General features: G+C 48.1%; 2 protein-coding genes across 10 annotated transcripts in view; both read left to right on the top strand.

The window, feature by feature from the left end:
- The window catches only part of EPB41L1 (erythrocyte membrane protein band 4.1 like 1), an 81,672-nt gene extending 70,354 nt beyond the window's left edge, over positions 1–11,318 (top strand). For 4 of the 9 annotated variants that reach the window (XM_026037338.1, XM_026037337.1, XM_026037339.1 and 1 more), the window contains 9 exons: positions 448–555; positions 1,706–2,104; positions 3,713–3,799; positions 4,336–4,416; positions 4,669–4,731; positions 5,688–5,783; positions 8,122–8,202; positions 9,160–9,276; positions 10,295–11,318. In XM_026037338.1, the coding sequence (XP_025893123.1) occupies positions 448–555; positions 1,706–2,104; positions 3,713–3,799; positions 4,336–4,416; positions 4,669–4,731; positions 5,688–5,783; positions 8,122–8,202; positions 9,160–9,276; positions 10,295–10,303 (1,041 nt within the window). In that variant the 3' untranslated portion in view covers positions 10,304–11,318. The remainder of the gene's footprint in view (positions 1–447; positions 556–1,705; positions 2,105–3,712; positions 3,800–4,335; positions 4,417–4,668; positions 4,732–5,687; positions 5,784–8,121; positions 8,203–9,159; positions 9,277–10,294) is intronic. The other 5 variants (XM_026037341.1, XM_026037342.1, XM_026037343.1 and 2 more) reach the window with 2 other exon arrangements.
- A 3,055-nt stretch (positions 11,319–14,373) lies between these two features.
- AAR2 (AAR2 splicing factor homolog) lies at positions 14,374–23,195 on the top strand. Its single transcript, XM_026037304.1, has 3 exons — positions 14,374–15,127; positions 16,869–17,098; positions 19,643–23,195. Exons 1-3 carry the CDS (start codon positions 14,374–14,376, stop codon positions 19,808–19,810), a joined length of 1,152 nt encoding a protein of 383 aa, XP_025893089.1. The 3' UTR covers positions 19,811–23,195.
- The last annotated feature ends 4,305 nt before the right edge of the window (positions 23,196–27,500 follow it).

Consider the following 27,500-nt stretch of genomic DNA (forward strand, 5'->3'; position numbering starts at 1 on the left):
CATCCCCTGTCCTTTTATGTATGTGTGTGCAGTCGGGCTTCTTTGCTGAATGCAGATCCGCTGGCCAGTGAGTTCATCAGCTTTTGTTTTGTGAACCCCAACAGTTTGGCTACTTGGAGAATGCCAGCCGCTACCCTAAAAATGGGCACCCAGGCTTCGTGTCCAGGATCAAGGAAGGGATATGGGGTGGGGGGTGGCTTAAATAGCTGTGAATCTGTCACAGACACGTACACACACCTAGCAGCAGCGTGCCCACGCTTCCAGCTTCACCCTTGCATTTCTTCTGTTGATATCCCTTCTTGCTTGGCTCTCCAGCCTCACCCATCCTCCCCTGTCTTCAGCAAGCTGGTGGCTGGATGGTGAAATAGCTTTCTTCTGCTCTTGTAAGCTCTAGATCAGCTCCTGTAGAGTTCACTTCTTTAAAACTAACCCTTTTCTCTAATCCAGAGCAAATCTCAGGAACCAAGTGGGGAAGAAAAGGATTTATCTGATCCATCAGTAAAATCCAGCCTGAAAGAAGACAATTTAAGGACTGCTATTCCAGTAGTCCTCCAGGTCTCAGTGCTGTTTTACTAACTGCTTCTTGCCATAGTATAAAAGCTCACCTTAACCATCTGAGGACTGTATGCTTCCAACTCCTCTCCCCTCTGCAAAGCTGTTATGTATATATTTATATACGCACACACATATGTGTATATGGGTGTGTTCCTGTGGACTTTGTTTGACACCCTGTTTCTCATACCTCTCAACCTCCCAGTTATGCAAACAGAGGGTGCCTGCACTGGCTGATTGGAGGGTTGGCTCTGGCTGAAAATGCTTGGCCCAAAGTCCAAGAGAATGGCTTCCTATGGCATCAGTGGACTTAGAGCAAATCCTAAGGGAGAAATACGTAGAGTTACAATGCAAAATAAAACAGAAGCATGGATATGGGTTTCCCATGGTTTTATGGCAGGGAGTGGGAAGAGGAAGTTCACCCTCTGATGGTAGAGTTGAGAGGTATGTCTATGTTTGGAGAGGAGCTAAGGGAGGGAAGCTGTCCTATGGCTCTAATCATGCCGTCAATAATTAAACATCAAATTGGACAAGACTTTGGTGTCATCCCTCCCTTTATCCCTCCCTTTCACGTGAAGGCTGGGGTGATGCTCAGCCAGGACACAAGGCAGATACTCCTTTTGGGGCAAGCTCAGTGGAACTGGCAAGCACCTTTGCTTCTCTTTGAACATATGTGGCTGACAGGGCGTCTTTCTTTTTTTCAGACTCTTCTCTCTCTTTCCCTTTGTTTCTTTTGGTTCCCAGCTTTACCTAGCGTGATAGCACTGGCGTCTGAGCTGTTTCTGAATGTCTCTTAAAAGACCTGTTGTTTTGCATACATCTGCTTTCACTAGGTGCACTGACGTGCCTCCAGGCTCGCCAGGCATTTCTATGAGACTGACCCTTTTACTCATACACTCATGGTTAATTACCAGTAGGCTTTTGGCAATAAATAAATAAATAAAAGATTGGTTAACTCCCCTGCTCCCTGCAAAGTTGCTGCTGTCAAAAAGGTTTCAGTTTTCATGCTTGAGTTGTGTTTGACTTTACTCTGTTACGTTTGCTGCAACCTTCTTTTTCTTCCTCCTCCCCTTGTCCCATTGGCATAGCCAGCACTGTTGTGCCCCTTGATGCTCACAGTCTCGGTGTCTCTCCGCCCTTGTGTCTTATTCAGAGAGCGGGCGTGAGGGAGGGTGCCGAGGAGAAAGCTAAGCCGCCTCGGCACAGGGCTCCTGAGAGTGACACCGGTGATGAAGAGCAGGACCAGGAGAAGGACGCGGTCTTTCTGAAGGACAACCACCTGGCCATCGAGCGCAAGTGCTCCAGCATCACAGTTAGTTCAACATCTAGCCTGGAAGCCGAAGTGGACTTCACAGTGATTGGTGACTTTCATGGGACAGCCTTTGAGGACATATCCCGGAGTCTGCCCGAGCTGGATAAAGACAAGAGTGAGACAGAAGATGAAGGCCTGGTTTCTTCGCAGGAAACTGAAAAAGTAGCTCCTGGACTTGAAGAGGATCTCAAAGGAGGGGAAAAGGTCTCCCAGCCTAGCCCAGAAGTATCCCAGCAAGAGGTACAAAAAGAGAAGGCATCCACCAAGACTGTCGTAGTACCATCATCCCTCGGTGTTCTTTGTGCCCAGTGTTGCTGCATTGGCATGTAGTCCCATGTCTGTTTGGAAGAGCATGCTATCTTTCAAAGAGCTCCATGTTCCTGTCTGGTGTGACTGTTTTACCCTAACACAACTGTCGTCTTTGTTGCATGGTTGTCTCAATTTAGGCAGGTGCATGGCTCTCTCAAGTGTGTTCTGTGCATCTGCTAACCAGAAGAAATCACATTCTTAATCCGCTGTGTTTGACCTCCTGCCCTGCCCCTTGCACCATGATGGCATGCTGGCAGCTGGGAAGGGCATGTTTCTCTAACTAGCGACTGTCCCTGTGTTTTGCATGAAGTCAGTGAATAGCTTGCATTGTAAAGAGAAGTGTACTGCCAACTAACCTCTCTGACTGTGCAGGGGGTGGGAGTCACTTATCGCAGAGCTGGTGTGAACAGCCCCAAGGGTTGGGATGGTTTCTGTTAGGGGAGCACTTATAAGTGGGCTAAGGAAACTGCATGTGGCATGTCTTTGTAAGTGGAAGCTGAGCGTGTCCCACTGAGAAATGACAGCACAGCTGGCTTCATCTTGCACGGAACATAGCGTAGCCTTTGTGCGGGGCCAGGGCCAAGCCCTAGAGCAGCAAGCGCGCTGCAGATCTCCTCCCAGTGCCTGGCTGCTCTCAGGCAGCTGCTCTGCAGTGCAGACCATGAGCCCTTACTGGCAGGTAAGTCCCCACGCTGCTCCCTGATGAGCTAGTGGCAGAATGAGTCCAGAGCAAAGGAAAAGCAAAAAGTTAAAAGATATATTCTCTAAGACAACCTATGTGGTATATGACCTGAAATCCTGTGCGGATTGTGTCTTCTGACTTAGGATGCTAGGCTAGGAATTGTAAGATTCATTGGGTCTATGGCCATGCATGGGACAGGGGTGGCTGATAATTCAGGAACATGAGGGACTCACTGGTGCTCGAATCAGGCCTGAGTAACCACCACCTGGCAGGAGCTCTAGGGCAGCTCCACGTCCTCGTAGCAGGGACGTGCTGAAAGCCTCTCTCCTCCTTTCTTACAAGCTGGTCACCATCCGTCACCAAGGGTGTAATCACAACTGTCTGGATTTAAGGCAGACTCATCAACCTGCAATAGGTCACAAATGAAATAAGTTAGTTTAGGTATCATGAAACATAAGAGGATCAGTTTGCCCCAACCTATGGTGGATATAAATCTATGAAAATGAAAACAAATCTGGTGACAGCATCCCATACAATCCATACAATCTGGGGTCTGTCTGTTGTTTGGGGCAGTTTGCACGGTAGCTATTTGCACCCCAATAACAGCGTGGCCTCTGCTGTATGCTCTTGACGGTAGAACTCTACTGTTTCTCCAAACACTGTGTCCTCATTAATCCCTTCTGGCTGCCTTATGTCCCCAGGGCTATCAACAAGATTCAGCATTTGCAAGGGAAGAGGGATGCACTGGTTGTGTGGGCTAGCACAAGAGGAGGGATTAGGCATGTTCCTGCTTCTTATTAAGTCCTGGGACTAGAGCAGTCTGATGCAGTTGCTGACTTGCTGTGTTTCTCTTGCAGCCAGCAGTGCTGAAAACAGATGCCACAGCTTCTGGTCTGGCGTTGGGCACAAAGAAGCCTGAAGCAGAAGCCTCGGCCCCCCAAAAGGTATTTGCCGCAGAAGCAACCTGGGTGATGTGGTGCCTTGTGCTGGCTGGCTGTGGGGGCCAGAGACAGAGCTGGGCTCACCCTCTCATTGCCCTGTTTCATGGTGGGTCTGCAAAGCCTCCATTCATCAAAACCCACCTCAAAACGCAACACTGTGAGGGCAGATGGCCGAGCCAGGCCGTCAGGTTTCTCTGCTTGTCCTGGTCCTGCTGTAAACCCTGAGACATCAAGTCAAAACCTGCATGCATTTTGCATTTACTTTTCCATGCAAGTACTCCTTGAACCGCAGCCCTGCACATGCTTCCCTCACCTCGTCTCCCATGCTCCCATCAGCAGCTCTGATGTGCAGAGATATCTCTGGAGGGTGACACTCACTGTACGTGCTGCACCATGTTGCTGAGCATGTGTCTGTGTTCACACAACATCTTCCCAAGCTGCATGCCTTGGCAGCAATGGAACTAAAGCACCGGTTCTGCTTTAGCAGAGGTCCCTCCGAGGTACCTTCAAACTTACCAGCTTCCTTTTGCTTTTGGCAGGTGGAAGGAGGTACCCCAGGCAGCAAAGACGCAATAGCCACTTCCCACACTGTCACCACAGAGACCATATCAACAGCCTCAGTAAGCAGGGCTGACTCCTCAGGATGTGAACGGGTGCTGGAATCCCATTCAGTTTCTCTGAATTGATTATATTCTCAGGACTGGGTGAGGGAGGCTGACAACGGACTGTGATACTGGGGAAGGTGGGAAGTCCTCAGTCCTGCTGTTAAAGGCTCCGGAGGCTGAGGGAGACTGGTTGTATTTCAGTGCTGCCCTCTCAGAGCAAGTTACATTTGCCCTCCATGCCAATGCTTCCATGTGCTCTTCTTTCAGGATCACAGCACCAAACCAGGGAAAGGGACAGGACCCACGACAGACCTTCGCTCCGTGTCACCGGTGAGTAGAGGACATCAGCAGTGCCTCAGGCTCAATCCAGGGAGGAGGCCCAGAGGAAGGCACCCTGGCTTCTGAACACTATGCTGAGGATAGGCTGCCCTGGCCAGTCACTGTTGACTACTCGGGAGGCATGCTCATCCTATACTTCCAGCATCAGCACCCTTGGCCAGTGTGGTGGGACTGGACCAGAGTGGAGGAATGCACTAGTGCCCGAGGAGGAGAGGTTTGGAGAGCAAGAAGGCCCATGCTTGTGGCCTCTTCCCTGTGCCAGACTCACTCTTTCAGCATCAGCTGGAGGAGGAAAGATTCTGAAAAACAGACAGTCCCTGGTGAAGTCGTAAGCAGGCTGCGTTTTCCCTAGCCCTGCACATAGCTCTGCACATAGCGTGGCCTTGAGGGTGGAAGTGGAAGAATCAGATGTGGCAATGAAATCATCTCGCTGCCGGACATGGCCTTTTCCGCGTCTCTCAGGGTCTGAGCTACTTGTGGACACCTCTGCCTAGCCTCCACCCTCCAGAAAAAGTCTGTGCCCCCCAAAAATATGTTCCGTTGGAATAACACAACATGTCTTTTCTCTTGACATGGTCTGCCGTCTCTGCAAGCTGTTTATCTGCTTGGCTGGGCGGCTTTGTCTTGGTGGGAGATGCAGGACTAGCTCTCGTGTAGCTTGTCCTTCTCTTCCTTTGCTATTTCCTGGCTCTCAGCCTCCTGTAAAAAGGGAGAATCAAGTCCTCAGTGATGTTCTCCTCCCATGAAAGGTGTCAGAGGACAGAGGCTGCAGTAGGTGAATGAACCAGGCTCTTATTGTGCTTTTATTCATGGCTCTATCATGTAGAAGGAATAAGATGGGGAAAGATACTCATATAAGCAACAGGTTTTGAAAACTTGGATGTCTCAAATCTTGGAGGCAGCACTAGTGTCTTCTCCTGCATAATTCCTTGCTTTCTATTCTATAGATCACTGGCAGCTCTGCTGGGAAGGAGGTGCTCACCAGCATATTCAGTGCCACTGCGGAAACCCTCTCCACTTCCACCACTACCCATGTTACCAAGGTAAGAATATCTGCAAACATGGAAGCCCAGTGGATTTCTGATGAAAGATGCTACTCGTTTTTGAAGAGGATAGAAAAAAATGCTACTGTTCCCCTTACGAGCTGAAGAAGTGTGCTGTCCTGTGGGGGGAGATCCATGCTGCTTTCCAAAAACCCCAGCCCAATTCACCCCAATGTAGAGCAGGTTCGATTCAGCCAGGTGTGACCTAGGGGATCTTTGGGCATGGACAGACCATGTTTTGGTGGGCATACAATTTAGGTTGAATGGGTAACCCACATGCACTGTGACTGCCAACCATATCCAGCTGGAGGTGCTGGTAAATCAGAAGAAGAGGGAGTCACTGGATTGAGATGAAAGAACTGATTTCAGAATTGCTGGCCTTTCTGCACCCTCAAGCCACTTGCAAGGGATGGAAGACACTCTGCTTTAGGCAGCCACCGGTCATTATGAAGATCCCTGTCCATGCAGCTGGTGTGTGTATCCAGCTTAGAGGCAAACCCCAGATCCCCTTTCCTACCCAGAGCATTCCCTTTCTGCTATTGTGTTTGTATTTGGTTTATTGGACTTTGTTAGAGTTGGCATATTGCACACAGGGGGAAGGAATGTTAAAAAATAAAGTAGAAGGAACTGAGAACCTCCTCATTGGCAGTCTTGTTCATAGAACCCTTAAGGTTGGAAGGGACCCTTAGAGATCATCCAGTCCAATCCTCATGCACATGCAGGGTCATCTAGAGCATGTGGCACAGGCTGCATCCAAGCGGGTTTTGAAGACTCCACAACCTCTCTGGGCAGCCTGTTCCAGTGGTCTGTCACCCTCACTGTTAAGAAATTTTTCCTTAAGTTCCTGTGGAACTTCTGAGTGCTTTTGTTTATGGCTGTTTCCTCTAGTCGGATCAGTGGCCACCACTGAAAAGAGGCTGCCCCTTCCTCCTCACTGCCTCCCTTGAGGTATTTACAGACACTGATCAGGTCCCCCCTCAGCCTTCTCTTCTCCAGGCTGAACAGGCCCAGCTCTCTCAGCCTTTGCTCACAGGGCAGATGTTCCAGGCCCCTGATCATCCTCATAGCCCTGTGCTGGACTCTCTCCAGCAGCTCCACATCCCTCTTGTCCTGGGCAGCCCAGAACTGGACACAGTCTCCAGATGTGGCCTCCCCAGGGCTGTGTAGAGGGGGACGATCACCTCCCTCGACCTGCTGGAGATGCTCTTCTTAATGCACCCCAGGATCCCGTTGGCCTTCTTGGCCACCAGGGCACACTGCTGCCTCATGGTCATCGTGTCATCCACCATGACACCCAGGTCCCTCTCTGCGGGACTGCTCTCCAGCAGGTCCACCCCTAATCTGTACTGGTGTCCGGGGTTATTCCTCCCCAAGTGCAGGACCCTGCACTTGCCCTTGTTGAACTTCATGAGGTTTGTCACTGCCCAGTTGTCCAGTCTGTCCAGGTCCCTCTGGATGGCAGCACAGCCCTCAGGGCTATCAGCTACTCCTCCCAGATTGGTATCATCAGCAAACTTGCTGAGGGAGCACTCCATCCCTTCATCCAGGTCGTTAATGAATAATGAATAATTTCCTCTTGTGCTATCTGTAGTTACTCTGGAGAAGAGAGATCAACCCCCACCTCACTACAACCTCCTCTCAGGTAGTTGTGGAGAGTGGTAAGGTCTTCCATGAATCTCCTCCTGACTAAATAACCCCAGCTCCCTCAGCTGCTCCTCATAAGGTCTGTGCTCCCATCCATGCACTCTCACACTCACGATTAGCTGTGTCCTCTGTTGCCCTAGGCTGGCTTTATCACCCACTGAACTGAGGTTAATGGAAGGTGTGCTGGGCTGCTGCAGGAGTTTCTGAGGTGATGCTGGGATTGTCCTTCCCCTGGCGGCTGCAGTTCCTTTTGTTTCCATGGGAGTGCTCTGTAACAAATCCCACTTACACACAAGTAGGGGCAGCACGTTGTGGACTCTTGGCTTCATAATGTTTTTATTATCCATCTTATGACCATGTGGCCACAAGCTATTATCCCCTAGGAATAAAGCTTGTATCACAGCCACCCTCAGCCTTCTGCTTTGCTTCTCGGTGTGCATCCAGTCTACATTCTTGTGGCTAAGAAGGTTGTAGGCAAGGCTTTGAGACAGGGCAGGCATCACATTTGCTGCAGCATATTTGGGACATGAACCAGAGAGGGTTTTAAGGCTCCACATTAGCTGTTTGCACCAAAAGCCTGCAGCCCGTAGGGCAGGTGTAATGCCCTTGCTGTAACATGGTAAGTGGCAGGATGCTGCTGCCAGCAAGGAGGGATGCAGGCTGGAAATGAGTTCTGCTTCTTTCTCCATTGCAGACTGTGAAAGGAGGCTTTTCAGAGACAAGGATAGAGAAGCGCATAATTATCACGGGAGATGAAGATGTGGACCAAGACCAGGTAGGAGCACAATGCTGTGGGTTTGCTGACTTGTAGCTACTCCCCAGTTGCATCACTGGTTCTTTGCTTCTTTGCTCTGAAAACCAAATCCCTCACATCCTCAAGCCTGCTGGCTTTCTCCAGGCTGAGGAAGAGGGCAGGAGTCCATTTCTCCTAGGGGTACAGCGGTACTCCCAACAAACCCTGTCTCCATCTTGGAGGAAGTGACAGGAATTACCGCTCGTGCCCTGCAAAAGAGTTGGATCATGATTTATGCTGAACAAGAACTTGCAGCTCATTTCCCACCAGTGCCTATTGAAGGAATTACATTCCAGCACAGAGCCCAACTATAGGATTGTCTTAGTGTACATACGATTCCAGTTGACATTTCTCTGTTGAAATACTCTCAAGTTAGACAGGATTCTCTTGCAGAGTCTCACTACAAATTGGCTCAGTCCAAACTGATGTTTTTGCATTTACCTCCTTAAGACAAGGAACAAAAACTGGCAACATTTTTATGATGAAACAACAGAGATTGAAATCTCTGGGACCACAGGCTCCTTTTATTGTGATTTCATCACTGAAGATTTTTTGCTTTACAATAGTTTTAAAGGTCCAAAGTTGTCTTGAGCAGGATCTAAAATAATTCTAGAATTTTTAGAATTATTCAGAATAATACATTTAATTGGAACAATATTTAGATTTTTTGTTTTGTTTTGTTTTTTTGGCAGAGGGAATTGCTGATGTTCCTCTGTTTGTGTTTCATTAATGAGCCTGGAATGCTGTGCATCTCTGCATGCAAACACGCAAGCAAGTAAAGACGCAATAACCTGTGCATCACAATTCTTCTCTACAACCCCTCCAGTCAGTAGCAGCATTCAGCCCCAGATATTTTTTATACCCTGATTCTTTCCGGCAATGTTTATATCAGATTTCAGGGAAGTAATGATAAAATGCTTTCATCGTTCTGGTTTCTAGGCACTGGCTTTAGCAATCAAAGAGGCAAAACTACAGCATCCTGACATGCTGGTAACCAAAGCTGTGGTATACAGAGAAACAGAACCTTCTCCAGAGGAAAGAGACAAGAAGCCTCAGGTATGTAAAGAAATTGCCAGGTATGATCTGTACATGCTGCATAAGAGCTATATGTGACTGTACAAGTATCTCCGTCCATCCCTTATGCTCTTTGTTATGAACTAGCACAGTGGAGGTCTTTTCAGAAGTTCTTCCCAGCAGGAAGTCTTTAAAACGATGGGCAGGTGATTGCCCAGGCACAGTATCCCTCATGTCCTAACAGACTTCAGCACAGGATCGCACTACAGGTGGGCCCTGAAGGACATGTACTCGGGGACAGGCAAAGCAGGTCTGTGAGCACTGTTTCTGCCTCTCCCCATGCTATGCCACATGACCCAGTTTCTCTGACCTGGCTTTCGTTTCATCCCAAATGACTTCAAATTTCCCCCCAGGGAGCTATCTGTGGAATAAAAGGAAAGAAGTTATGTCCTCAGTTCGTGGGTATTATTCACTCCCCTGCTTTAACAGGCTAAGGCACATTTCTGCAGCTGGCCACAACTAACATTGGGGTCTAACCCCATCAGCTGTAAGTGCTGATGGGGAAAGCCGTTCCAATCATGCATGTCCCCAGCCAGAGTCCAGGTAATTTTGGAAAATCACCAAATCACTTGGTAACGTGATTTTGTTTCTTGATGCTATGAAGATTCTGATAGACAGCTTTTCAACTTGGGGAAAAAAATGATTCTCTCTGTTGTAGAACAGAAGGTCAGAAGAAACTTCTGCATCTTCATAACACAGAGCAAAAGACCAAGCCCATTCATTTCTGCATCTTTTTGGGAGCTGACCAGTTTTGATTTAATGCCTTAACATAAGGGAGACTTCAGCAGTAATTCACTGATAGCTTTCCCATACACCACCACCAACTCATCAAAGTCAGAGGTTTCTCTAATTGCTAGAGGTGCTGGTAATCAAGGGAAGACTGTGGTCCCAAAGTGTTTTGCAGTATTGTCCAGAGCCTTGCAAGAAAGAGGAGCCCTTTTAGAGCCCAAGAAGTAGGAGAGGGAGTTCTCTATGACCACACCTTTTCTGCCTTGTACAGGAATCTTGACCACCATGTTCACAGAAGTTGGCATCTGTATTCAAGCCTGGAGAATAGTGAAGAAGGATCCTTTATGCTGGATTTGTCAGCAAGACATAGACATCCTGGCTGCAACATTCATGGCAAGAGACAAAAATTAAAAAAAAAAAAAAAAAAAAGGAATAGCAACTATATTATATATATATATACATACATACCTACATATATATATATATATAAAAACAGGAAACAAAATGCATCCTTGCACTGCTACTGTTTGCTGGAAATGAATTAAAACCAACATTGACAACAAACAAAACCAACCATCTTTGCAGATAAATTGAAGAATTTAGCGGATTGGTGATAAAACAAAATTATAAAATCATGGTAATAACAGTAATGTTGTTAAAAGTACAATAAGCCACCGTCTTGCATGTTACCTAAAAGGATACACAATCTTGAGTTCATTTGTTGCATACGGAATGGAAAGGAAAACTGCTTTGCAACAAAGCAAGAAATAAGCAAAATGAAATAACAACCACAAGCAGAAGCAAACCCATTTCCCACCTCTGGAAAGAAGAGAGAAACCATTGAGTTTATTACTTTAGAGTTATTTTCCAATTTGGAATGTGTGGTTACACCCTTTTCCTTATTCTATGCTGGTTCTTTTGCCTTTTTTTAGGGGGGGAGGGTCATTAATTCTACCCCTTCTGTTCCATATCTTCCTCTCTGTGCATTTCTCCAGGCTCCTATTCTCTGAAAGTATTTAGGAATGGATTTCATTTCAAACAAAGCAAATTATATGTATATGGTTTCTCACTTATAGCAACACAGCCTATAGGGGTTTCATATGGATGTGCATTTAAGTTATGTATATTATTATATATAACAAGGGGGGAGGGAGGGAACAATATTGAAATAATTCAACAGTGCTGGTAAATATGATGATGACGTTTTTAAATTATTAACTATTTGATTGACTGTGGTTGGTGTATTTTGAGACTCTTAGCTCATACTTGGGACTCTTAGCCCTGCAAGAAGAGAACAGGGACAGTTTCAGCCACTTCTGTTTTGGGAGTAGGGGGAGAAAGACAAGACAGGTCCCACTGGCTGATCCGTGTGGCAGCAGGAGGGCTCTATTTGGTGCCTCAGTTTACTGTGTTTGGGATTGCTTGGTCAGTGCCGAGGCAGAGGGGCAAGGAAGAAGCTTCAGGCTGCTTTTCCTGCAGCCCAGATGCCAGGCGGGAATGTTGCCTGGCCCCAAGCCAAAGACATTAGAGTCAGCCGAGAGCAAGCTGGTGGCATGGTCTTTGCCCCTTTGCTGCCCACTGAGCTGTGGTAGCTGTGGGAGTTGTTTTGGTTTGGTTCTGGACCCCAGTAATGAAGTTAGTCGAGCACTGTAGTAGGAAGGGTTGGAGGCAAAGGGGAGCCGTTCCTGCCTTGCTTCCCCCACGGCCCAGGTGCGATGGCAAGGGCTGCCCAGGGCCCTGTGGGCCGCACCGTGGCGATGGCAGGGGCGGCACAGTCCTCCGCTGGCCTTGCCCCGGGTGCTGCTGAGGGAGACCACGCTGTCTGGTCGCCGCTGAGTGCCTTGCGCGTGCAAGGCATGGCTGGCCGAGCCTGGGCCCTCCATGTGGGAAGGGCCGTGCTGAGGAGATGGCAGTGAAGCTGCCTTTCCCACAACTCATCCCAGCTTGGCCTTTAGCAACAGCCTTCCTCCATGGCTGCCTTAGAACGGGATTAGGGGCCAAGGCCAGGGCATCGTACACTGTGAACCAGGCAGTTAGGGTGGACTTGGAACCAAAATCAGAAAGGAAAAGGAAGAAATGGGTTTCCTTTTTGGATTTTTCTTTTTCTCCTGCTGAATCAGAAGGGCCCACAATTCTGCACCCTTTTGCCTTTAGTCCTCCACCCCTTGCACAGACTGTGCCCAGAGTAGGTGCATTTTCCCACATCCAGCCAGGAAGCTGAGGGTGACCATGAACAGGGAGAACCTGAGCCATTAAGCTTTGTAGGAGTATACTTTGCTCACTGAGTTTCCTTAAGAGAGATCCTGTTCTCTGGCAGCCTTGGTCCACCAGCCACTTGCTATTATGTCCCCATGAAGTCTGTTTTCCTTCTGGCATAAAAGTTTCTTCTACGAGCACTACAGACAGGCTTCTTGAGAAGCAAATAGAATTGCTGGCCAATGCCAATGAAGATCATTTTGGGATTCTGATGAGTTCAGTCATGTAGTCTCCCCCCAGATTCTGTCCGAAGGCTTTTGGTTGCTTGTAACTTGCAGCTTTTAGAGACTAGACCTCAAGCCAAAAAGAGTTAAGGCAATTGCAGGGAGGCTTCTTTTCTCTCTTTTGCTTTTGAAATGTACCCAAAACAGCTGGAGGGGGGGAGAAAAAAAAATAAAAGGCAGTTGCACTTTCTGAAAGAGACCATGATGTTGATAGGACTTGTTCTCAGTGCCTGTGCAGGACATTCAGCCTATCTTGCCTGCTAGCAATGGTCTGCACATCACATTGTTTGCTCTCCGGCACTGTTTGCAATCCAAATCCAAAGGAGGTTCCCGTGGGTTTGGTACTTGTACAACTGAATTACAGGCCGCTTCAAAACTGGCTATAAAAACTAGTTATAAAATCTAAGGCCACTGTTGAAATTAGTAGCTTTACGCAGTTATGGAATTGATGTGAAATTGGGCTCAAATTAATTACGTTTAGAACTAAAACAACCCTCAATGAGTAGATCCAGTTTACTGCCTCCCGCAGCTTGTGTGATGGGTGGCAAAAGGAAGACGGAAAGGAGGCGTTTTGCTGCTTGCTGTGGCGGCGTGGAGCGGGAGCGTGGCGTGGGCTCGCAGCCCTGCCGGGCGGCCCCGCGTGGCCACAGCACAGCGAGGGCTCATAGCCCTGCCATGGTGCCGCGTGGCCACGGCACAGCGAGGGCTCATAGCCTCGCCGTGGTGCCACGTGGCCACGGCACAGCGAGGGCTCATAGCACTGCCATGGTGCCACGTGGCCACAGCACAGCGAGGGCTCATAGCCCCGCCGTGGTGCCGCGTGGCCACGGCACAGCGCGGACTCATAGCCCTGCTGGGCGGCCCTGCGTGGCCACGGCANCCACGGCACAGCGCGGACTCATAGCCCTGCTGGGCGGCCCTGCGTGGCCACGGCACAGCGAGGGCTCATAGCCCCGCCGTGGTGCCGCGTGGCCAGGGCACAGCGAGGGCTCATAGCCCTGCCATGGTGCCGCATGGCCACGGCACAGCGAGGGCTCATAGCCCTGCTGGGCGGCCCTGCGTGGCCACGGCACAGCGAGGGCTCATAGCCCTGCCATGGTGCCGCGTGGCCACAGCACAGCGAGGGCTCATAGCCCCGCCGTGGTGCCGCGTGGCCACAGCACAGCGAGGGCTCATAGCCCCGCCGTGGTGCCGCGTGGCCACAGCACAGCGAGGGCTCATAGCCCCGCCGGGCGGCCCTGCGTGGCCACAGCACAGCGAGGGCTCTGCTGAAGGGCTGCGAGACCCGAGTGCCTGTTTTCAGCCGATCCCACAGATTCATTCCAAACCTGGCCTGCGAATGCATGAGTAATAAGGATGGTCGCAAGAACAATATTTATTTTTATTCAAACAGCACCTTAGCAACCAGCAGCGACGCTCTGTTGTTCCTTCACTAACCCCCCTTGCCTCTGCCCGCGGCCGCCGCCTCCCTCCCGCCTCCGGCCACGTTCCTTTTCAGTGCTTGGTGCCGTACGCGTGTGTGCTCACTGTTCTTGTACTCAATAAAAGTGAAATAAATGTGTTTGACGCTGAGGCGGCCTGTGGCGTGGAATGGCCTCCTTCCCGCGAGGGGAAGGGTCGCGCGGGGAGCGCCCCAGCGCAGGGCTCGTCCCGGCGCTGCCCTGGCACGTGAAGCCGGTTTGGGGCTGCGGGTGGCCGGGGGCGCCGCCACGGGCGGGCGGGCTGCGGGGCTGGGAGCGGCACGAGGCCCCGGGCGGCGGCTCCGGTGCCACGGGGGCGGGCGGAACGGAAGCGCCGCGGAGCCGGGGCGAGCCGGGCGCTTTCCGGGGCGGGCGTCGTGGGCGGCGCCGCGCGCTGCGGGGCGGGCGCCATGGCGGCGCCGCGGCTCGAGCCCGAGCTGGCCAAGCGGCTCTTCTTCGAGGGCGCCGCCGTGGTGATCCTGGGCGTGCCCGCGGGCACCGAGTTCGGCATCGACTACAGCGCGTGGGACGTGGGGCCGCGTTTCCGCGGCGTCAAGATGATCCCGCCGGGCGTCCATTTCGTGCACTGCAGCGCGGCGGCGGGCGGCGGCCGGGGCGGCGGGCCGCGCACCGGCTTCTTCCTGAGCCTGCGGCGGCGGGAGCTGCGCGTGCTGCGCTGGAGCCCCCGCGACGAGCGCGTGGATCTGACACCCGCGGCCCCCGAGGAGGGCGAGGCCATGCGGGCGAAGCTGCCGGAGCTGGACCCGTTCCTGGGGCCCTACCCCTACGAGACGGTGAGGAAGTGGGTCTCCCTGAGCAGCTTCATCAGCGAGTCGGTGGTGCAGGAGCTGCAGCCGGAGAGCGGGCAGATCTGCGCCTTCGCCGAGGTGCTGCCCGTGCTGGCCGGCAAGCACAGCAAGGACCGCGCCGAGCAGAACCTGCCGCCCTACGACAGCGAGTGCAAGAGCTACGCGGAGGGCATGGCGCGGCTGCCCGCCATGAGGCCCCGCGCCGGCACCGAGATCCGCTTCACGGAGCTGCCCACGCAGACGTACCCCGACGGCGCCACGCCGGCCGAGATCACCCGGCACAGCATGGACCTCAGCTACGCGCTGGAGAAGGTGATCGGCGAGCGGTACCGCAGCCGGCCTCGCGACGTGCTCGGTGAGTGGCTGCAGTGCCCGCGGCCGCGCTGGCCTGCAGGCCTGTGGGGCCTGGGGCACACGTGTGTGTGCTCCCAAAGCACATCTTGCAAGCGACAGAGTCAAAATTGAGTGGAGTTCGTCGCAGTTTCACCCCAAGGAGAATCTGGATGCTCTTGTGCTCAGTGTCTAGAGTGACCAGACCGCCCCCCCAGCCACCTTTGTGCCTGGTCACTGCAGGAGCGCCTTTGGGACCCAGGTTCCCACAGGTGGATGCAGAAGCACAGGTCCCTGCCCGGTGTGAACTGAGGCATTGCTTACAAATCCTCCCTAGTCCTGAGACTACCGAGTGGGACTGAACATCCTACTCTATAGGCTCTTGGTCCCTATTTGCCAGCAACTCAACATTTGTGTTTTTATGCTTTGCTTTGTAGGCCTCCGATTCCTTTTGTAAAGTTTAGGGATAATGATCCACAGTTCCTTGTGGATATCTTTTTTTTTTTTTTAAGGCTTGATATTTTCAATGAAGGTCTCAAAGTTTTGTGAAATAACTTGGGGCATGTGAAGGGGCTGTGCACCAGGGAGACAGCTCTCCTCCGTACATGATTCCAGTTGTCCCCTTTGCCCTGTGCATTCTTTTCAGTAGAGCCTGTTTCCTTCAAACCCTCTTCTCTAGCTCCTCAGAATTTCCTCCTAGCCTTCTCTTGTCTCCACAATGGCTTTTCCATAAGCAGTAGGCAAAGCCGATCCTTTTGCTGAATGCTTGGAGCAGTTCCTAACACGTGTTAGAGCAGGAGGAAGGCAGGAGGAGCTGCTGTGAGCTGCTGGCGACCCTCTGTGGCAGCGTTTGGCATTTCTGAGCTCAGCTGCAAGAGGCTGAGCCACATGCAGTGTTCATGGGCACCCTGCAGACTGCATCTCTTTACTTGCTGGTGTTTTTTTGACCTCTCTGGGTTACTTGCCAATGTTTTTTTGATGGCTTGTGATACAAATGAGTGACAACTCAGAAGATCATTGAGTGTTTTTTCTGTGCGGGATGGATTGAGGACATGGGAAGCTAGCTGAATTACAGCCTCAGGTTACTGAGGGTTGACATAAACCTTTATTGTCATCCTCTTCCCCCCTTTTTTTTCTTTATTGACTTTATAAAATTAATTCTTTATCAGAATCATTCTAGCATATACAAAGACTAATTACCTCAAGGGAATGTAAGGCTCCCCTCATACCTTGTGGAACAGTGAGGCTGTTGTTCTGGCAAAGCAGCTGGTGCCCCATTTCTTAACTCAGTGAAGGAAGAGCAGCTGTTTTGCTCTTCTGTACTGCTCACATCTCCTGCGTTCCTCACCTCTGTGTTCAAAGGGCAGGAGGATTTGCTACCCTGCATGATTTTGGAAAGTCGGGCAGAAAAGGAGCAGAGTGATTGCAGAATAGCATTTTTTTTAGGCATCATGGAAGGTTTTGAGTTCTGAGGTAGCCGTATCGTCTGACTGCCGGTGAAGTTGTCCTCCAGAGCTCACCATCGTGCAAGAGGTCCGGCCTGATGGCATTCTGCTTGTTCTCCAGCTGAACTGCAGAGCCCTAGGAGATAGTCAGTGCTTAGAGTATTGATTGCTGTTATGGGAGTCCCTGGGGGGATAGGGTGCTGTTCATTTGTAAAATGCAATCCCTGGGTTTATACAATCGTTTTCAGAGTTTTCAAGAGGACGTAAAACCTGGATATGTTTCTGGTCTCATCTGTGTTTTGTTTCCCTGAATATGTGCAGCGGAGTTGCAGTTTGCTTTCATCTGCTTCCTGATTGGGAACGTGTATGATGCATTTGAGCACTGGAAAAGACTCTTGAATATCTTGTGTCGCTCTGAAGATGCCATAGGGAGATATCAAGACCTTTACACAAACCTCATTTCTGTGCTGTATCACCAGCTCAATGAAATCCCAGCTGATTTCTTTGTGGACATTGTCTCCCAGGACAACTTTTTAACCAGCACCTTACAGGTACGTCTGTGACTGTCCCTGCACGTAACTTAAAAAAAATGGGGGTTGGAAGAGAGGGCATACAGGGCACCAGAGCAAATTTTGGGGGCGAATTTTCAAAAAGAAGGTAGCTACTGTTGATCTGCATAGAAGGCAGGGAATCTGTGTGCTCTGAAAATGCTCCTGGTCTTTCATTTTTTCCCCTGCATTCTTTACACAAAAATATCACTTGCATGCCCTTCTCTGAGTTCTCTTTTCTGCTGAAGTTACACCCAGGGGAGTCTAAAGCGGCATTAGTCTCTATAGAAAGGCAAGCAAAGTAAGGTAAAGAGAGGAAAGACTAATGAGAGTATAAATAACTGCAATTCAGAAAGGAGGCTGTGGCTCCCTTCCCTGTGGTTTTTTTTTTTCTTTTTAGGATGGTTTCTCAGCAAACAGTGCAGAGAGTAGCTTTGCATCGACAGAGCATGGCTGTATTTCAGAGTTCTGGATCAGTGTATATGCTAAAAGGGAATTGCACCAGCATACCTTTTCCAAAAACCTCTAAGGTCATACGCCACAATAAGCTACGCAGCTATGAGAAACACTGAGCAAGTGCAGTGCTTTTCATGTGTTGCAAGTTATGCAAGTCTTTCTATGTGTGTTTTTTTTTTCCCCTAAATGTCATTCATCCTAAATGTTTGTGTGAGATAAGATCGGTGATGCTAGCCCTGGTCAGCTTGAATGGTATGATGTTTTGTATGCAGAGAAGTTGCAGAGATACACTATAAATGCCTTAAGCTCAAAAAAGTATTGAAATGTATTAAAAGCTTTTCCATTCCTGTTAGAATCTGCTTCACTTCCTAGGATAACATATTTATCTAGAAGGAATGTACAGGTAGTCAAGAATGCAGATAACATTCCACTAAGGCTGAGACAGATATGACAGATCTTTGTAATTCAGTACTAATAAGACCCATTACTCCCACTCACTGAAATTATGCAAAAGGCAAATAGTCAAATTTTATAATGAAGCAAAACTCAGTTAAAAATAAAATCAGATGGGAACTTCATGTCAGTGAGAACGATGGTAAGTTACGTTGTAATCTTTGGTGTAAATTGTGTCTTACTTTCTCCTTACTGAACGACATTGATTGCATTTTTCTACCTTTGATTTGGAGTTGCTGCTGTAGAAGGAAGGAAGGAAACATTGCTTTAATCAAGAGAATAACATCACTTCACCTGACCCCTCCCCTGCAGGCTTTTACAACTTTGATTCACAAAAAAATTAGACTTTTGTTGTTTTTCCTATCCCATTTCAGGACTGGAAAATCCAGCTCTATTTTTAGCATGGTGGCAGAGCAACACTCCATCAAATTACAACAGTACAAAAGAATGCATCAACCAGGCGTTCTTTGCATATGATTGGAAATTTTGGAAGCACCTCTGTCTCTGATTATCTTTCCTTTTTGGGTACCCTTGGAGTTCTGCAGTCTGCATCTTTTAGTTCCTCCAGAGGAGCTGGTGGCTTTAGCGTGGCAGGGTTGGTGTCACTGATCGCAGCTAATCCCAGTGGGGGTCACTGCATTCCCAGCAACACAGAAGAAATTTATGGTTTGACTCAGCCTCTCCTTGTTAAAAATTTTCCAGTTCTCTTCCCTGGGGAGGGATTTCCCTGATGGCTCGGAAATATTTCCAGTGTACATCTGGGACTTGCACTCTACTGGCTGCATACTGAAAGCAGCTGGGTAGTGCATCTTGGCTAGGTGTAGGCAGGTAGATTGGAAGAAGTGCAAAATGGGGGTGGGAAGAGTGTATTTGAATGCGGCAGCTTTATTTTTGGAGTTAGATTTCAGCAGAAAGAGTTCAGCAAAACCATCACTGAACCTGCAGGCTCCACAATGGAAATGGAAAGGAATAAAAGGAAAAAAAAATATATAAAATAAGTAATTTAAGGTGAAATTCAATGAAAATAAAAGTATAACTTTTTTTTTACTTCTTTATACATGTTTTGCACTGTAAAGGAGTTCTCTTAAAGAGGCAGTTTCTAGAATGAACAAGGGAAAAGCAAAAAGCACCAGACTTTGCTTTCAATGGTTTTTCCAGCTGTTAGGCAGATCTCTCCTAAACAGGAGCTTGCTTTGTTCCCAAGTGGTTTCCCTTCACTGGTTTCACTTCAGTGTTTCCCTGCACTGAATGGTTCTTTAGCTTTGAAACATAAATCTCTTTCTATGAAAGGGAATTTTGAGTCACAGATTCAGTACACTAGTAGAAACAGGCGGGTGAAAGATGGACTGTGATGTGAAATGCCCAATTTAGTTAGGTATGGATTTAACTCTCCAAAATGCTAGCGGAAAGCTATGAATTTTTGAAAAGTTGATGAATTTGTGCACGTTTGGATGGCAGGGGGAGGGAGGGAGAGGAAACAACCTTCCTTAAGACTTTTTTTCCAGGATAGCTGATTCCTTCCAGGTAAGACTAGCCTGAAATTTTAACCAGTGCACCCTACTGATGAAAAGAGGCACAGGTCATGCCAAGGAGTTCTTACCGACGTGTACTTTTTTTTCTTTTTTTTTCTTTTTTTAGGTGTTCTTTTCCTGTGTCTGCAATGCTGCCATTGATAGGACACTAAGGAAGAAGGCTGAAAAATTCAAGGCTCACCTAACAAAGAAATTTAAATGGGACTTTGAAGCAGAGCCTGAGGACTGTGCCCCCGTAGTGGTGGAACTTCCTGAAGGAGTGCAGGTGGACTAAGCTACAGGCCTGCTTAGAAACACGCAGTTCTTTTGAGTAACTTGTTCTCCACCATGTCCCTAACCTTAGCAGCTTCCCAGAGCCTACTTCTCCAGCTGATGCTATTCCTGCTACAGAGGTGGATTTGAAAACCACAGAGGCATTTCTCACTCGGTGAGGAGACCTATTCAAATGTTGTGTGGCATCAATGGTTGCTTTGAACACTTTCTTTTTCCTAGGTCTTCTGCAGCAACTTCTCATTCTGTACTTAGCCATACTACTAGATCCCTGATGTCTTCCATCTTCCCTGGGCAAGAGGTCACACCCTTCTAAGAGCATCTGTGTTTTAGACATGGAACATTTGCTGCTCCAGTTTGATGCATCCCGAGTGAGAAGTGTAAGCTCACATGACTGATCATTGCAGCGTTCTGCAGCCTGACCTCAAGCTGTGAAGTTCTGCTCTTCCCAGTCTTGGAGTATACAGGAGTATAAGCAAAACTGTTTCAAAATGGTTAGATAATTGTGCTGTTTAATGTGATTTCTGACAATGGCATGTTGTGGAGGGGGGCTCAGAGCCACAGCAGAATTCCTCCTGTGCTGTACCCCTAATACAGAGGTATCTTATCCCTCCAATTCTTTTAAAATGCTTTTTATATTTACTGCTTTCATTGTCTGTTTAGCTTGATGTAAGAGAATGCTAAGTCTGTTAACAAAAAATACAGTCATTGGACAGTAGCCATCCATGTTTCTAAACAGAAAGCAGTCAGAGTGAGCTAAAAGGTAAGACTTTTGTGCAAACTGGGCCCTTTTGTCTTGTTAGGATTGGAAATATTAAGTGTTTTAACAGGTGCCAGTTTCTCCTTTCTCCCCATTTCCTCAGGTGGGCTTATAAAGAACTTGGTGCCCATTCATGGTTTTGGAAACACTGGAGAGTGACATCAGTGTATTAGCGTCCTTGTTGTGTTATCTCGTAACATGCTCTCTGAAGTGTATAATCACTAAGCTTTTTGGGTTTTGTTGTTGTTTTTGACTCCCCCAAAGGAGAATCCCTGCTGTGTAGGGATTTGATCATTCTGCTTGCTTGTTACTTTCTAGGTCTAGAACTCCTTCAGGAATTTGCTTGCATTTATATCTAACAAGATACACTGTTTGTTAAGCTTTTATAGTTCAAAATAAATCTCTTCTCATTGCCTTTCTTACAGAAGACATCTGTACAAGCTGTTAGTTATTTAGCCAGAGCTTATGGTGCCCTGGTACTGCCCCGTCTCTCTCTTTAGGATGTCCAGTAACTCCAGAGGTAACACAGCAGTGATATCCATGACATCCAACAACTCCTAGTTAAATGGTACGTGATGTTGCCTGGCACAAAATACAGCATATCCTGGAAGGGCATATGTGATAATGAATTTCCCAAGTAATGAAGTGCTTGTCACAGGAATCAGCTGTCAGAAGTGATAATCAGCTTTGCTATCTTTTCTCTCCTCAAGGGCTCTGTGTGCTTCATTACTCGAGTGTCTTGGTTTGTCTATTTTAAATATTGACCACAGACCCCTAGGGACATGAATTTGGCTGGAGTTGCTCCTATCAATGTGTTGCGCTTAATCTTTTTCGCACTATTTCTTGTCCTGAACACCCTTGAAAATTTTCATACCATCATTTCATGATCTCTAAAGGTCTTTGTGTCCTTTACTTGTCTGTATCCCTAGGGAGTGCTGTCTTCGCAGTTGGTATTTGGATAAACCATTTGCAGTCGGGTGTTCCCAGGGATGAAAAGTCCCTTTTGGCTTGCTGGCTTTTTTTGTACCATCTTGATGATGGGCTTTGTTGGTTTGGAGCAGAACACTAATTACTAATAAAAGTAGAAAAGATGACAAGAGACCTATGTGCCTTCCTGTCTGGAGGGGAGATGGGAAGAATACGGCTCTGTGAGAGAGCCTTCCCCTGGCCACAGGTGAGACTAGCTAGGCAAAGCTAGTGTTTTGCAGGCTATTCTGGCAGTGCTCCCACGTCTTTGCTTTTGTTAAATCTCAAAAGCAGTAACTGAAAGCTGATATCCAAAGTATCGGGTTCCCATGAGGAACTGCACATCAAGCAATCAAGAAAAGAGATTGTAATTGCCTTTCTACTGTCGGGTTTTTTTCCCCTCACTTTCTTTATTGCAAGGTTATAATACGAAGAGGAATGCTATCTCTTATTAGGCCCATGAAATAGCTGGTAAAGAAACAGGCCTGGACTTTTTGTTAGATGTGAAACAGAAGCAGCAAACTTTCATCTAAACACAGATTGAGGTCAGTTGCTCAGCCTTCAACTCGTTTAATGGAATCATTCAGACACTTGGAGACGAAAAGGAAGTTGGCACATGCAAGACAACACAAGGGATATGTTAGTAAAAGGGAAGGTCTTAAATTGGGGAGGAGAGAGGAGGACTTCTTTTCCTGTTGAAGTTGTCAGGAAGGAGGGTTTAAGGAAACCTCTAATGTGTAGTGGAAGGAATATTTTTTTTTCCTTAGGCCAGCTATGACTTCCTCTCCAACTAAGGCAGATAAAATAACCTGAAAGCAAAAGAGGGATTGCATGTGTAAGTGTAAATACACACTACTGCAAGCTAATGAAGTGTAAGAGGTGATGTGCTTGCAGCATTGATTCAGCAGTGAATTAGGGTCAGGCCCAGCAGCTTTTGGTTTGTTGTGATGTGCCACTGAAGCGTAAGGTATGTTGGCTTTTCTGCTCATGTGGAGGGCTGTCCTGATGCCAGAATTAAGTGAGTTAGACAAATTGGTGTCTTTCCTGACCTCCGAGAAACTTGCACTGCAGACTGTGTTGGAGCGTGGACCGGGCTCCGTCTCAAGTGAGGTGGGTCTCCCGTGGATTAGCAGGGCGGTATTGAGCTAGCCACTGAACATGCCCTGCACATCACGTTTACAGTGCAAACCTCGGTAGAATTTTGTTTAGTCCTGAGAGCTGCTCTTCTGTTTTTCATTTTACTCTTGAGCCCAGTAACATTAGCCAGACCAGAGTTGGGCGATGCTACAACACTTACATTGTGTGGTAGCCTGGGTGTTCACCACCATCAGCTGCAAGTTTCATCGACTCTGCAAGCCCAAAGCGTGCAGTGTGCTAACTCGGCTTAGGGAGAGCATCCCTTCCTTCCCATGAAATACACAGTTATTTTATTGGGAAGTAGGGAGTGTTTACATTTTCTTCTGCTCAGTACTTTCCTTGTTGGCCTTCTGTCATCATGCCTTTCTGAAGAGAAATGGCACGTCTTGTCCTCTCAGCTCATGGAGCTTCCTTTCCGATTTGCTCCTCCTCTCCGCGGTTGCTCGAAAAGCAGACCGTTTCCACCTGCTCTCAGGTGGATTGCTGGTGATGACTGCGGTGTGTCAGGGCTGAATGTCCACCAGGAGGTCTTGGAGCTCAGATTGTTTTTATGTGATAGCCATTTCAGCAGTGCTCGAAGTCCTACAATGGCAACGTTTGCAGACTATGAACAGAACCAAGGTCATAATCATGTTACAAGCCACGCAGACATGTAGAGAAGTTCTTATCCCACAGCTCTTATCCTTCGGGTGCAAGCTAAAGACAAAAAGGAACAGGTAGGGGTACTGCAGAAAGCAATCAGTGGCAATGCATACATCTAGTGCTGTGATTTTAATAATCTGAAGTGAGCTTATGGTTAATTATTACTGGAAACATCAATTATTTTTATTCCTCTGTGTTTTTACTGTACTGCTTAATGTTAAACTTAATTCTTGATTATTTGCTAAATAGCTGCTAACCCTTTGTGTGCCATGCATGTCTTGTTTTGGTTCAAGTTTATTTTTGTTAATAGCTTGCTTTTTTTTAATTATTGCTTGCATTGTTATTTTTGGATTTAAAAAGTCAGAGTACACATAATAAATGACCAGTGGGCGTTCATGCCTCTGAAACATCTCTCACTCCTATTATGGTTAGAGTCTTATGGATCTGCACCACCTTTCTGTGGAGCAGTTATGCTCCTGACAGCTGGATGCCAGCCGCTATGGATGGAGTAGCCTGCACTGAACTTGTGCAACACGGAAAAGGATTGATGGAAACATCCTTACCCCTTTCTCTGAAAAAGGAAATAAAATCTTTCTCTTATGCTGCTGTTCCTTGTCCAACCAAGCTGTGACAGAGGTTTATTCTACCTCTTTGTTGCTATAAAAGGGATGCGCTGTGAATGGTCATTCCTTCATGATGTGGTCAGCTGGCATTTCATAGCTGTTTGTGTTCCTGCTCAGGAAACGTGCGTCTTTTGTGCAGGCTGTGGGGCTGCCTTGCAGAGCCAGGCTCAAGCTGACCTTGCTGCAGCCTGTGCTACTGCAGTGCATGTTGTACAAACCACAGCACGGAACGGGAGTGAGCGTGAGAGCAGGAGGAGGAGGCACCGTGCAGAACGACGGTGCTGGAGCCTGTGGCTAATGCAGGGGAGGCATTGACTGTGCATGGGGCTCACTGAGGGAGCGTGTTACCTCAGGGACCTCATTAAGAGGGAGGAAAATGAGCTGCAAGGCAGCCTTGCTGCAGATAAATCAACAAACTCCAAATGGGTTCATCGATAGGAGGAAAAATCCATAAGCAGCGACTGTCAAAGCTGCTGCTTCGGGTTTGCTGGTGTGCCTTGCTGCATTGCCTGCCTCAGCGGGTGTGCTGTGCCTTGCCCCGAGCGCTTTGCATTTTCATGAGGAAGAAGCTGCCGCCAAGGCTGTGGAGTTGGCGCAAAAATAGGTCGTGCAGCTGCAGCGTTGCTGGGGAGGTGCCAGGCCTAGGCCTTGCTTTCTTCCAGCAGAGCTTATCTCCCGCTTCCAGCAGCGCCGCCAACCTCAGCACCAGGTGCTTTGGGCCTTGCAGGGGCTCCGAAACCAAGCGGTGCCGCTGGCGTGTGCTGCAGCGAGGTGGCGAGGCAGGCAGCCCGTCACGGGGGCAGGCAGCGAGCGAGGGGCTCCTCGCTGCCACCGCGACTGCCAGGTCAGCGGCCTGGCCCCCTGCGTCTCCTGAAGCCAAAGGGATGTTGATCTCGAGGGCCAAATCTCCAAAGCTGTGATGCTTGAGGAGACCCTCTCTCCCCCTCCGCTGGGCTCCCAGAGGCCTTGAAGTTCAGGTAAGCCTGGCCTTGTAGGAGAAGGATACCAGTATGGCAACCAGTATGTGCTGGTCCCTGGCCCTGCTGGGTCCCCTTTGCACGTGCACTTCCTCTCTCCTTGCCAGATTTCCTAGGAATTCTAAAAAACCTTGCCCCGCTTTCCAGTCTTTCAGTAATTCAGGGAATCAACCGAGACAGATGAAATAATGGTGCTAAGAGCTAAATGAAAGGCAGGAGGATTGTGAGGGTCGAGGGAGCAGAAGGGAGAGGAGCTGCTGCCTTGGCCTCTGTGTTGCTTGCAGCCTGGGGACCAGTGCTTGCCTGGGACACCTGCAGGACTCGGCAGATCAGGAGGGAGTTTCAGCCTATGCTCTGACTGCATTGGTGGGTTTTCTTCCTAAGTGGAATTTAGCCACATTTGATTTATGCCGAAAAATGAAAGAAGATTCCCCAGTTGGGATCGCTACGCCTGAATGCATTAGAACAGACCAGCATGAGAGGGCAGTGTGAAGGTAAATAGTGAATTAAAAACTGCTATATACGACAAGTTCCAAATTTAAAGTTTATGCTTAAATAAATAAAGGGTGGTTTTTTTTTTTTTTTTGAGTGGGGTTTTTTTTTGTTTGCTTTTTTTTCCCCTAGTTACAAATGTCTGATTTCTCTCTAATTGGGAGTGTAAGAAATAGCAGGTGGAGGCAAGGAGGACTTACCTCAGAAGTAGTTGTGGCTTCATAGAAAGTTGTTGAGGCTTTTGAAATGAGAGTTGTTGAGGATTTTATAATTGAAAAATTACATGTGGAAAAAAAAAAAAAAAAGTTTCCTCTTAGTGTTGAAACAGCAACTCTTTTGCCCTTGCTTTGGAGGCACTGGATGGCTTATGAAATCCTGTGATGCAAGAACACTGGGGTTTTTGTTTGCTTTTTCCTCTGTCTGGAAGCAAAACTTAGGATTCTTGTAGAATAAAGGCACTGTTACAAGCTCCTTTGAGCAGGCAGAGAGGTATCTGTTTCTGGCTACAAAGGACCTTCCCGGATTTGGCTTTTTTTGAGAAGCTGATCAATTTTACCCTGATTTTTTTTTTTTCTTTCTGAATCAATCTTGATTTGGACAGTGGGATTTTCTGGTATTTGTTTTTTAGAACCCTGTGCTGGGTATCCCAAACTAAATCTGTAGCTGAAGATTATCAGTGACACAGGTTATGCTTGAGAGTGTCTTATTGCTGTGAAGTTTAGTCGTAACTTTACAGAACTTGTAGAAAGCTTTGAGTTCATGTGCCAGGAGCAGTCCTGGCACTGAGGCGGGTATTTACAGTCTTTGCTTGTCTTCTTTTTATTTGTATTGCTCGAGTGCAAACATTATTATGGAGACAGTGAGACAGTATCACTGTTTGGAGCACAAGATTACTCTCAGGTTTCAACCTCAAGTATTGAAAGCTGTTCAGTGGCAGAGAAATCTCCTTTGAGGAAGGAGAAGGACCTTTGGGTGTTTGGTCCTCCTTAGGTTTTTAGCACACAGTAGCTCTGAGTGTTCCTCTGAGTGTTTATGCTTCGTCAATGCAGTAAGGGGGAAAATATCTTACGCTCTTCAGCCTAAGGAACTGCTGAAACAAGGTAGTTCTCCCTGAGAGCGCTGCCTTGTCTGTGAACACTAGAGAGAAGTATTCTGAGCTTGGACTGGGCCTCCCACGTGGAAAGGTGATGGAAAAGCTGTAAAGCTCTTTCACAAGGGCTTTTGACACATATTGCCCAAGAAAGGGGCTGACTTCTTGAGCATCCAGTATGAGCTAATCCAGAACAAGCCTTATTGAGGTAGTTTAGCAATAATCAGTGTTTTTTGGGGACAGTTGTTCTCTCCAAGCAGAGGTTAACTGTTTCCAGGGGCAGGAAGATGAACTGTTTCTTATAGTAAGGTTTGCTTGAGGATTTTATTTATTGCCATTAATCAGTAGTCACTGGGTGCCGCTTGCTGTTCCTTCTGTGTGTTAATTTTGTGCCCTTCCAACTGCAGTAGTTTCACTGAGGGCTGGGATTGCTCCAACGCCATGAGGTACTGCTAGTCCAGGAACTCTGTGTAGTTGAGATTGTGGATCTGGGGTGCTGTAGTGGCGCTCTGGATGCAATGAAGCAGGGGTGGACTGCCAGGCATCATGGCAAGAGGTGTTTCAAGCATAAGAAGGGCTGAGCAGCCCTGCCCTCTGAATTCTTCCACTTGTGCACTAAGCCAAATCTCTTATCTGGTCGTATCTTTGTTTCTTTTCAGACAACCACTATAGAATATAAGAAACGTCACTTGAGATCTTGTTCATTGTAAAGCGAGCTTTGCAAACTTCTGCAATACCTTCCATTTGCATTCCAGAAGGGACCCATTAAACACATTCCCAGCTGTGCTGTGTGCACACGCAGGGCCTCTAATAGTTTTATTTCATTAGCAGAAGTTCACTGGGGAGGCCTGAGCATGTGCATCATTGCTGGAAGCTGACACTGCCGAAGTGTATTCATTTAATGGACTTACTTTTTTTAACAAGACCAATAACCAATGTGATCAAATGCTCCTCCTGGGGCCACCACTCTATTCCCTGGCAGAAGCAGGCAGGTCAAGAGCTCTCCT

This window comes from Nothoprocta perdicaria, unplaced genomic scaffold, assembly GCF_003342845.1.
Source record: "Nothoprocta perdicaria isolate Ctin4 unplaced genomic scaffold, notPer1 scaffold_196, whole genome shotgun sequence".
Taxonomy (NCBI): domain Eukaryota; kingdom Metazoa; phylum Chordata; class Aves; order Tinamiformes; family Tinamidae; genus Nothoprocta; species Nothoprocta perdicaria.